Below are 12,397 nucleotides of genomic sequence, written 5' to 3'. Positions count from 1 at the left end.
AGAATCTTCTCATTAGGTACCTCTTGGTACAGCAGTACAAACTGATGCATGCTCAGTCACCATGGAAATACAATCAAGATCAATGTCAATGGTTACTACTATCCCTGATTCAGTACATGAAGGTTTTAGTTTGCCTACTTGGTTGGAGAAGATTACAATGAAGAGAATGAAGGTTGTGTTGCCCCCAGACAATCTTCCTATTAAGAAAACCAAGTCTAAATCTTTGAAAGATAAGATTGTTTCAAGGATCATAGTTGATTCCGATAAGACTAAGTTTGTAGAGGTTGTTGAACCACTGATGGACAAACCGGCTGAAGAACTTAATCGTTTGGATTACAAATTCACCAAAATCGAACTTGGTAAGCAATCACAGTTGGGTTGTCTACAAGATGCTCATGATGCACTTACCAATGTATCAAAAAGAAATCACGAGTTGTGGGAGAAGAAGAATCAGCTCAAGCAAGAGGTTCCTCGCCTAAATGAGGTTATTCAACAACAATCTTCACAACATGCAATCACTACATCTCAGACACCTTAAGAAAAGCAAATCGCGAAAGCAGCAAAAACTTGGTTTGGAGAAGTTGTCTCTAAAGGAGTTCAAGCAATCACAGATGAAGTCAGAATCCTTGAACCTATCAGAAGTATTGAAGAGATGCTACATGATCTGATTGCATCTCTGAATCAGGAAGCTAACACCTTCAAGGAAATTCTGTGTGATTGGGATGAAATTGCCAATTCTAATTTGGACAGCTTGGTTACACATGACGTTGTCCCATCTTGCAAAATGTTCTACAGGTCGCATGGACTCATGGGTTAAGGAAGAGACACTGAGGAAACTTGTAACAAAGTTGCAGGCAGCTTTAGAAGATTATCAATCAATTAAAACTGAGGTAATGTGTGACCTGGAACAAATGGGATGTCAAGTTCTTATTGAGCATGACAACTTGATTGCAACAGATGAGGCTACTTCAGAATATACAATCAGAGTTAATGTTGATTTGGATTCTGAAGATTTTGTTTCTCGCACAATGAACAAGTGTGCTTTGTACAAATCTTTAGCAAAGCACCTAGAGGATTCTCTCGCGGCAAATTGTAAAATTGTAAAATCAGCATATGCCAACGCAATCAGAATAGAAGGTATATCAAAGACAATGGAAATCTCAAATCTTCCTACAGTATGTGATGTCATCATCAAATTTAAGGCACTTAAGAGCAATCCTTAGTATTATTTCACTTCTCTTTCATCTTGTTTCTTCTCTTTTCCATGTTTGTAGATTGAAGAGGATGTATTGCATGAAATTGTGTAATTATATGTAATACGATTTGATTGTCCTTATGACATGTAATGCAATTATTTATCTTGTTAGTTAGACCGCGTCAAAGTTGGTTGAGTTGCTCCTACTTTTTCCTCCTTTTTCTCAACTCATTTGCCTATATAAAGGAGTGTCCCCTCATTGTAAAAATCTTTATTGTAAGCAAGAGAGCTCTAGAAAAATTGTCAAGCATAACTTTGATTGTGTAGTACTATTTTGAAATAAAAGTGAATAAAAAGAAACAATTGGAGCTTAACTTTGATTGAGTGCAATTGTGATTAATGCAAGTTGGAAGATTTGGCTATGATTTGCATTTGTTATCTTTGATTCATGTGTTTTTGCATTCGTGATAATTAAGTATAGAGTTAGGAAGCAACCGGAGCCAACGCTTTGACTAAGAGTAGTTGTGGTGATACATAGACTAGGAGCTTTGACTATAGCTTGTATCTCCTTAATTCACAAAAATAGTTAGAATTATTTACTTCTGGAAGTCTTTATGCCCCAATAGTAAAGGTTATTCTTATAGCATAGATTAAGACCGGACTTAGAACCAAGTTGGTACGCTTTTAGCTACCCTATGAGATAGTGTTGGTTTATCGGCATCACCATTTACAACTTTAGATAGAAGTGTACTTAGAGGTTTTATCTTGCCCATTACTCACTCCACGAGTAAGTGGATTCTTTTATGAAAGTTACGAGGAAAGAATATTGGTAATACCCTTTCAAAATCTCTCAACTTCTTGCTTACCTTCAGTTGATCCAAAGAACGGTGAGAAGGGGGAGCCTTCCCTTTAAGGTAGGACAGACTCTGTCTCACGTTGTGGCTGGTCATCCTATTTTGTGACTGGATTTTACTCAAAATTGTCGGTTGCAAAATATCCACCCAACATACTTGAACATTTTTATTATCAATAAAAGTGATACTTTCGTGGTGTGGTTGAGTTTTTCCCTTCAAGTGGAAGGATTTTCTCAGAATAACTTTTTGTGTCTTTTGTGTATTTTTTATTCTCTTATTGTTGTTATTTTAATATTTTATGGACAAACATTAAAATGGTATCAGAGCCTAGTTTAGATAACAATTAAGAATATATTGAATTTTTTAACAGCTATAGAGATCTTCTTCCAATTAATATCTGCTCATTCTCTAGTCAGGTGATCTTTGTTCCTCTTCAGCTCTCTGGGTTCTTCCCATTCCATTTCATGATGGCATTATTCTATATATTTTTTGTTTGTGTTCTCTGTTCAGAACATGCTCCATCATCTGTTTCAGTTTGTACAGTGTTTTTATTGCTCTCAACGTATATTATTTTTGTCATATGCTATATTATTCTGGAGCCATGTTATCTCTCCATCATCTCTTTCAGTTTGTACAGTGTTTTTATTACTCTCAGCGTATATTATTTTTGTCATACACTTTATTATTCTGCAGCCCTGTTATCTCTCCATCATCATGCTGACCCAGTCTTGCCACTAGTTTTGTGTTATGATGATTGGCCACTTAAGTGTTGTGCTTCAAGAATATATGCGTACATGTATTGTGCTTCAAAAAGATTTACAAACATGTTGTGCTTCAAGTATTTCAAGCTTTTTTGTTATATTATTATCACTCCTCATATGAATGGTTATGTCTAACCAGTTCACATTCTTCTGTAACTGATAGTATTCCTTTAATCTTTTAAGAGTCATTTTTGGCTTTTCATTATTGTGGTCGGGCAGTTTTCAGGGTGTGTATCTTTCGTCAAGCAGAAAAGAGTTGATAAAAGATGTCTTTGGTATTTCTCCAATATATTTACCGTAAAGGAGTGAAATAATTCTTTGAAGTATTGATTGTACTTTGCAAATTATTTTTTATCATTTCTGTTCGAGCATTTGATTGTTATTCAAGAACTTCAGTATTTTGTCTTTGTAACCACCTGCTACAGATTTTTTGGTACTCAAAATTTGTTGTAGTGCATCGTCGATTTTTTTACCCGGTTTTTGCTCATTTTACGGTGAAATCACCGTATTTCTTCTAGAATGTGTCAGTTTACAGCAATTTAAAATGCTATTGTAAGGACAGTAGTATTGCATACTCGATTCACTCAGGATTCCTCATATCGGTTCTGAATTCGAGTTAATAGATAGAAATTTAGACATGATTTAAAATTAATACGCATGTGTTTGGATTTTTGCAGGTTCATTATGGATTCTTATCTGAGTGACATGAAATTCTAGTCCGAGCTATGTGAGATTCTTGTCTGAGCTATGAGAAATAACAAATAATATGTCACTTAACTGTGTTAATATTACTGTATTTGTTAATTTTCAGCAACATGTTTCTTGTGGTTTAAATCTTTCGTAATTAGAGTTCAAATCAAACGCGTGGATGCCAGTTTTTTTGTTCATTTGGAAGGTTATTAGATGCTGTGTGTAAGCGGAAGTGGCCAAAATTAACTAGTGAGCAACATTCATATTACATCATCCACTGTTTCTTTGCATGTTACAGTGGTCCCTCTGCATTCTACGAGAAAGCCAGCATTGATGTCGATTGAGTAATGCATCAACTATTGGGTGTGTCTATTGGTGAATCAAAAAGCTTTATTTTTGAACATACTGAGGATGAAGCAAATGAAGGATCATTCATATTCAGTTTTGCCATGTTTCAGCATGAGAATTGTTTTGCTGTAGAGCTGAGTTGTTATGCAGAGATAAGTATTTTATGATAGAATATGAATTTCTAAGAATAGTGTATGCTATACTTCTCTTCATTATATTTTAATTTTTTGAGTTATTTTATCTCTCTTGGTTTTAGGGCGCAACAAGAAGCAGTGAAATGAGGATGTTGCTTTAATGATACATACTCAGAGGGAGATGTTTTAGTTTCAGAGGGAGGTTTGATCTGCTGTCTTCTTGTGATGATCAAAGTTGTCCTGTTGAGAGAGAGGCTTGATGGAATCTCCAAATTATATATAAATCTTATGAGTTATTTTATCTCTCTTGGTTGAAAGGCACAACAAGAAGCAATGGGATGAGGATGTTGCTTTAATAATACATATTCAGATGGAGATGTTTTAGCTTTAGAGGGAGGTTTCATCTATCGTCTTCTTGTGATGATCAAAGTTATTCCCTATTGAGAAGGAGTCTTTATGGAATCCCCACCATTCATATACATGTTATTAATGAGTTATTTTCTCTGTGACAAGTTAGGTATTGTAGAAGTCGAGACTCTTGTTGGAAACGAGTCTTAGTTGTGATTTCCTTCTTGTTGATTATGAGTGCTTATTCATATGATACTAATAAAGTTGTAAGGACAACTATGATAGCTCTTTCACTTATGAGGGCAGTCATGGTGAACATCATGTAGAGAGAGTCCATGATATCATCACATTGAGAGATTTCGTGATGGGAGTTGGATGTCATAATGAGAGATTCTATGACAACATCATGTTGAGAGAGTCAGTGACGTAAGTTGACTATGATCCTTCTAGGCTTTTCATGTTGAGTGATTCCATGACTTTTTGTTGAATATTAATAAGTTACTTGTTCTTTTATTGTTATGTTGAGAAAATTCATGGCTATAAGTTTAATAAAAGCCCTTTGATCCACCCTCTACACTGAGGCATGGTAGAATTGCATTCTTCTCTGGAAGAAGTTTGAGATGAAAACCCTCATTCCACCCTCTGCAATGAGGCGTGGTGAAAGTCATGTGTGTGACTACATTTTCTGTTACTATGATGATGAATTATGTTATGCTGAGTTTACACGTTTTTATATATGAGGATCCATGTGATAAGCATTTATCATCAACATCTTTGGTTGCAGCTATGTGCAACTGCCATACTAAAGATCGCTCTCTTGCTAAAGAGGAAGTGTTGAAGATTGCAGCTATGATAGAGATCTTTATCTCTAATTTTATGAAATAAAAATATGACTATTATGATCATTATGGTCATCTTCAGTTGAAGAAAACATTTGTAATAATATTTGAGATGATATTTAGAAACATTTATCATGCAAAGAGGCATGCGTATGGAAATGCAGAGAGTTGTATATTTAAGAATTGAAGAGATCTTCAATTGTGTGATGAAAAGTCCCCCCTATACTTTATATATATTGTATCAAGCAAAAAGAATTGTATACTAGAACATTTTTATTACCAATAAAAGTGATATTTTCGTGGTGTGGTTAGGTTTTTCCTTCAAGTGGAACGGTTTTCCCAAGATAATTTTTTGTGTCTTTTGTGTATTTTTTATTCTCTATTTATTGTTGTCTATCTAATATTTTTTAGGCAAAACAATAACACAATAACAACATAGGAAACTACCATTTCCATTGAAGGTTACCTTTGACTTAGTCATTTTGGCACAAATAGTTGTCACTAATAAGCTTCGGAAACCTCATTGGTACTGATTGACAAGAGGATGCTACTTATCTTCCAACCACCTACATCTCCTGTAGTTGATTTGCTACTTAACAAATTTTTCTTTGATGCCCAATACTTTTTCGCAAATGCTTGAACACTTTCGCCACTCTTTGATGTTGTGCAACATACACTTCATTTTGAACGAACAAGCTCAAATGTTTTTCTTTATATAAAGCTTCTTCCCCACAAGGTGACATGAAATGGGTGACACCATTGTTATCATTTTCTTCTCCTTGTCTATGTAACTTGCCATCTCTTTAATTAGAAGAAAACAAAGCTTACATAGTCAACTCCTTTACTTATGCCCTGTCTCCTTTTGCCTACTTATATTCATTCTTAACTGCAACTATAGCATTTCATTTGAGATGTATTTTGAGCCAAATTATTCATCACTCTAATCAAATTGCTCTTCAAATGAGCTACCAACAACATACTTTCTTTTTCAGGTGGCTCGTAATTTGTTTACTCAAGATTTTGCAACACAAATACCCAGATCTTTACTGCTTTCTTTTCATCATCTTTCAGCAAATTTGACCACCAACAATGAGGTTTACACTCCCTAATGCCAAATTTCAAATGGGGTTTGTTAGAAGATCATGTGGTCACTCTTAGGTAACTTTACTTCAAATGCCTTGCTCTTATACCATGATAGAGATTAAGGAAGAGCTAATAGAATAATATATTTCTAGTGTCCTCCATATTTTGTACAATTATATATTACATGGTTATGGGATTGATGTATCCTATATTACAGGATGACTAGTGTACCTCCAATAACTAGATCTTTGTTCTAACAACTTGAAATGCAATGCCATACAACCAAATCCAATAATTTAATTTACAGACATGATATTATAATGTTCAAACTAACAAACTTATCACAAATATGGATATAGCCTCTCCTACCCTTGGAGAGAAAAAGAGACTTTTTGATAGCTTGCTTGATCAAATTAAGAAAGCAATTCTTGACAAAGACCTTGAATTGCAATTTTAATATAAGTGTATTAGGCATATCGACACAGAGGTGGACTCACTAAACGCCCCTCTTCATTTGGTTGTGTATGCTTTTAATTTGAAGTGGTATTCACCTAGGCTTATATGAATGGTTCCTTCTTATTATGATAAGGCAATGGAGGAGCTTATGAAAGCCCTTTCTGAAAGGCATAGCACTATGGAGGCAACTATAGTTTGAGAGCAGTGGCTTTAGTTTTTTTATATTCAAGGTCCTACAAAACAAGAGCTAGGATGATATGCCAATATTGCATCAATAAAAACCCATTGGGTGATGGAATTCTCATGGGAAAGATACGCCAAAAGTGAAACTTGAAACAGCTTCTTGTTTGTTTACTCTCACAAATTGCTAGCTCCTCTACTATAGAGGAAAATCAGTCCATTTATAGCTTGATCCGCTTGATTAACAAGAATAGGCTTACCACAAAACAACTAGAAAAACTAAGTAGGAGTTCACGGTGACTTGAAACTTCATATCAACAAAACTACAAAGCATCGACAAACTCCAACCTATTGATTTGTCCCCTGCCATGCCTGAACCCAAGTCTCACAGTTTGAATTAGGAGTTGATTTGTTGAGAGTTCTATTCATGTGCGTTCAAAAATTGTGAATTCGTCCTACACAAATTTGTGCAAACCAATGAAGAATCTGGTAAAAAAATTGTGCTCTACACTAAACCTAATGTATTTGCCTCTAAAAAATTTGAACATTTTCTATTTGTTTGGTCACGCATTTTAATAAGGAAAAAGAGAAGGGCAAAAAGCTTAACTGTGTAAAAAAAGTAGATCCGCCATGCAATCAGTTCAATAAGAATTTGCTCATTGAAAAGGACAAGCACACAAGGCTCATTGGAGTAGAGGGCAACATTAATATTTGATATTATTACAAATTTGATATAATATAGTGTGAATATATAACATTAATACGAAAAATATTAATTACCTGTTGCATTAATAAATTTTATAATTAACAATAAATATTTCTTTAAGGTATTAATATTACTATTACCTTGAAAAGATTAATACTTAGGTGAAATATTATTATTTTATACTATATATCCCAATTAACTTTATTGATAATCTATAGTTGTTATACATTAAAAATTTAGCGTGTATATTATCTATTATTTGCGACTTCAAATATATAAAAAATTAATAAAGTTAGGAAGAGTAAATGCACAGCTGGTTTTTTTACCTAGAGATAGTCTTAGATTTCAAGTTGCACACCTGCAGAACTTTCCATGCTCAGTAGCTCATGCTTTATGGGGTGCAGATTGTTGCAAGATACATCTAAGCATAACAAAAACAAATCATGTCCTATAATAATATGCACATTTTATAGGCTTCAGATGGGCCTAAAATCCCACAAAACGGAAACAAGACAAACGAAAAGAAACACGAAGAAGCATCCTCATAACAGCCAGAAATGACCCACAGACACTACATGATCATTGTAGCAGGAGAAAGATTAGGATGGGAACCCAACAACAGCAGTTTGAATTGCAACCCCAACATGTACCATTTTTATGCACAATGGTGGATCCCATTGTGTCACTTGCAAAAATGCTTTCAGATCAGTACAGGAAACTGAAAATCCCTTAAACAAAGATAATTAAGGCAAAACTTTTAGAAAAATGATAACGCTCTGAGGAAACATATTTCAAAAGGTTCTATTGTACAACTCTAAAAAAATGAAAAAGGAAAAAGGAAAGGCATCTTATTCATTGTCTATCTATCTCATTTATCAATTAGAACACCATTCTTTCCTACATATCCTGGATACTGCATATATTTGAAGTGTGTCAAAATAAAGGAAGAAAGAACTACCATTAAGCAAGTGACAAATATGTTTACCATGGAACTTAAACTGGATCTTTGAAGGGCATTTTGAACATATTGTGGTAAGCAATAAGCAAGTCCTGGAATTGTAGCAAGAATCCAAGAATATAAACTCTGAATTGGTATTTCGATGTTTGAAGTTCTTGTATCTTTTGAATCCTCTCTCTGTAGCTCTTCCAGGTCGGATCCAGAAAAGGCTACAATTGCAGAACTTACAAGGAATTTTATATCTGGGAGCTTTATAGTATTTTCATTTATCTTATTATCATTGAAATCTGCATACTTTGCATTATGCTCCATAACCCAACAGAACCACAAAAAGTCTCGTACATCATTTTTATTAAGATGCCCACCAATTTTCTCATTATCATCATCTTCTGTAATTTCAATGTTGGAAGGAATTTCAGCCCTTCTCCTGACATCATGAAATAGCCTGATTAGCAGGTTAATGGATAGAGACATGGGTTTCTTTTTGCAACACTTATCATAGCCTCTCAAGAATGCTGGCCAAAATACTTGTCCATTGTCTGGTGTAAAATGTGTTAAAACTATTGTTGCACTTAGCCCGCTTAGCAACTTAGGAAATTCTGCAGATACTGAATAATCTTTTGCTTCCAAATTTAGGAACTTGCAACGAAAACATTCCTGAAAGACAGGAACAAAAAGTTAGAATAATGAGTTACAAAACAACCTCAATAACCAGTTAGAAATGTGTAAATTGAGCAAAAAAGCTAAAAGACAACAAGCTGAAAGACGGATAAAACAGAGAATTCATTGCGTCTCTCGGAATGTTAAAAAAAAAATCAAAAGGAATTATTCAGCAGATAAACTTCTATTCATACGGATATTTACAATTATAAATCCACACTGCAAGTAGGCATCTAGTATTTGACATTGTCAAGGCTAATGACACATAAACACAAAGATACAAGCAACACCAACAAAGAACAATTACATATGCAAATCCAACAAACTGTCAGATACTATAACCATTCAGAAAATGGCAGGATTCCAACTAATTGAAGAACATTCAACAAGGATCTGAAAACTATCAAGGATGGATATGACACACAAATTCACAAGATCTATAATCATGCCAATTTCTAATCAAAGACATAATGTTAAAAATCATATCTAAAGCAAGAATAGCATTAATACCGAAATTTGCTACCACTTAAAAACTGTTAAATTATATCTGTAACCCAATGTCAGGTTCTTCTTATTATATCAATGTCAATTATGTTAATTCTATTGAAGTGGTTGAGTCCTTACGTGTTGATCTGTTTTGGTCTACTAACAATACAGGCAGGTTGTTCTTTATGAAGATTATCAAGCTATAAATCTTTAAAGAGCTTTTTGTTTTGCAATGTCCCCTCCTTAGGGGGTCAGTTGTCTGATGGAGGTTGGCCTATTACTGTTGGAAATATTTTAGTGGTAACTAATTCACCCACCCTCTCAATTACTCCTATATTTCCAACAATTGGTATCAGAGCTCGGTAACCATACAGAATCTAAATAAGTGTTGTCACTAATAAAAAATTTGACTAAATGTCAACAATCTCCCCCTTTGGCATTAGTGACAAAAACGCTTATCAGCCAAAACTTATATACATCACAGTGTAGTATTGGCTTGGTATGGTATACTGTTTTTTTTTGAGATTTTTCAAAAAATTTCTTTGTAAGTATATATAGTATACTATATCTACAAATTCTATACTTTCCTTTCCTTTGCATGATTCTCCCCCATACAATGTACATAGTATCTCACTATACATAATAAGTGTCTCTCCCCTTATATAGCATACTAAGTGTCTCTCCCCCTTTTGACAATAATGCCAAAGATTTATTCAAAACTTATTTACATGGAGACACCAATATAAGAAAGAAAATCAGAATGTACCTTAAATATGAATGCTAGAGTCTTGTCCCAATTTTCTTGCAAAACTTTGCACGTATGTAGAGCAATTTGCACTTCTATAGAGAGTTCTATCATGTGATCTGCAATGGAGAAGTTGTTGTCATGCATCAATGTTTTGGAATAAGCAATATGCTTCTGCATTGTATCCATGATGGGAAGGATCATATTCTGAATATCTATCGATGTAGACCGGATCCTTGCTTCTTCTCTCAACAACTCTACCTGCATATCTAACAAGAATCTGATTTCATATGATGTGCAGAGCTTGAACTAGGGTCAAGTTGCAATTGTTGTGCACTGGCCTTCAGATCTTCATCAATCTTTGTTAGTTTGCTCTTTATTTCCTTTGTGAACTCGGTAACATTACATAACTTTGCAAAAAGTGATGTTACATTTGTGCAAGAGGTTTCAAGATTGGTCAAAATTGAGGAAAGCTCCACTTGCTGAATGGCAATTTGCTGAGCAATGTGCTCAAGCACTTTATTATCAAATTTTTTTTTTGCTTTCTCAATCAATTTGTCTTGACCACTGGAGTCCTCATTAAACTTCTGGACTACCTCTTCCAGTTGAAACAGAATGTGTTGAGAAGTAGCAACTTCAACACCTATCGCCTCAATCAAAATATTCTTGGCATCTTCTATGATTTTATATTCTCTGTCTCTCTCCTCTCTCAATTTCTTCTGTTTTGCTTTCTTTTGGAGGAGTTGACCAGCTATTCGCATTTGATCTGCAGTGATCTTATCAAAATCCCATTTAGGAATCTCAATCTCCTCATCTAGATCAATATCCTCCTCTATCTCCTTTCCTCTACTCAAAAATCTTGTACTTGGTTGAGCCTTAGGTTCAACTGTCCTTGTACTTAATGCCTTTGAATCCGGAATGGAAACAATTGTAGAGATGGTAGGACTAGCAGTGAAAATTGATATAGTACCAACAGATGGAATACTGACTGGAATGCTTACTGAATCCTAAACTGAAGTTCTCTTTAAGAGAGCTTAATCTTATAACAATCTCTGAGTTCTCTTTAAGAGAGCTTAATCTTATAAAAATCATGCTCTCTTAGAACTATAAATTCTTATTCATTTATACCTCAATTCTCTTAATCTCACACTGTATGAAAACTTCTCATTATTTTAACTCTCAATTGTCCATCTCTAATAGCAAAACTAATTTCCCATTCTCAATATATATGTTATGATATCTCTGTACTTTGTTATTTAATCTCTGCAATATTTTTCTACAATTATTTGTCCGTACATCTTCTTTTTCTGATTCGAAAGGTTCACTGAGTGTAAAGTCCTTGTATGCTGGGAACACCGTCTCAATAGCTAACCATTCCATCAATGGCATTGCCTTTGCAATTCCTTAATACTGATGTATAATCCTGTTGATGGTTTTCCAATTTATATTTATCACTAACAGATTTATCTTTGGAATATTTATGATATTTATTCTCTTCGAGAGCTCACTGTATTATTGTCATGTTCAACGCATTGTGATGTCTCTTTCTTCCCAATGAGGGACTGTATTCTTTTTCTTATATACTGGGATATATGCTTGATACAGATCTGCAAACTCTTTTCCTTGTGTATTGTGATGGTTGGTCTGTTAGTCATTGTCGTTTGATGGGTATTGCCTGCGAATGTATGTCTTTTTATTTCTCTGTTTATGCTACCGGGATTTGTTAGATTATATTATTTGTTATCTTTCTATCATATTGTTCTTTGTTTGATCTCTACTGACTTTGTTCTTCCCTTCGATGCCTTTCATCTTAACTCCTTGTCCGCTATTGGTGTCTTGGTGTATCTTATCTGAATCTTTTACTTCCTTCTAACGTATAGTTCTGATTGAAAATTAATTTCTTCTCTTCCCTGTGATCTTCTGTGTATGAACGTCAATGTCCTCCTCCAATATT

At 34.3% G+C, this 12,397-nt stretch overlaps 1 protein-coding gene across 1 annotated transcript in view; it reads right to left on the bottom strand.

Annotated features, from left to right (window-relative positions):
- LOC149554829 (TLD-domain containing nucleolar protein) overlaps positions 1–12,397 on the bottom strand; it is a 162,640-nt gene that overhangs the window by 103,994 nt on the left and 46,249 nt on the right. Inside the window, exon 2 of the mRNA XM_089828840.1 lies at positions 8,580–9,209. Within this exon, the coding sequence (XP_089684966.1) occupies positions 8,580–9,209 (630 nt within the window). The remainder of the gene's footprint in view (positions 1–8,579; positions 9,210–12,397) is intronic.

Source organism: Cupressus sempervirens, chromosome 5 (assembly GCF_028749045.1).
Source record: "Cupressus sempervirens isolate cs-2001-9-10 chromosome 5, ASM2874904v1, whole genome shotgun sequence".
Classification (NCBI taxonomy): domain Eukaryota; kingdom Viridiplantae; phylum Streptophyta; class Pinopsida; order Cupressales; family Cupressaceae; genus Cupressus; species Cupressus sempervirens.
The sequence above is the reverse complement of the archived record's forward strand: the minus strand, read 5'-3'. Positions and strand labels throughout refer to the sequence as shown.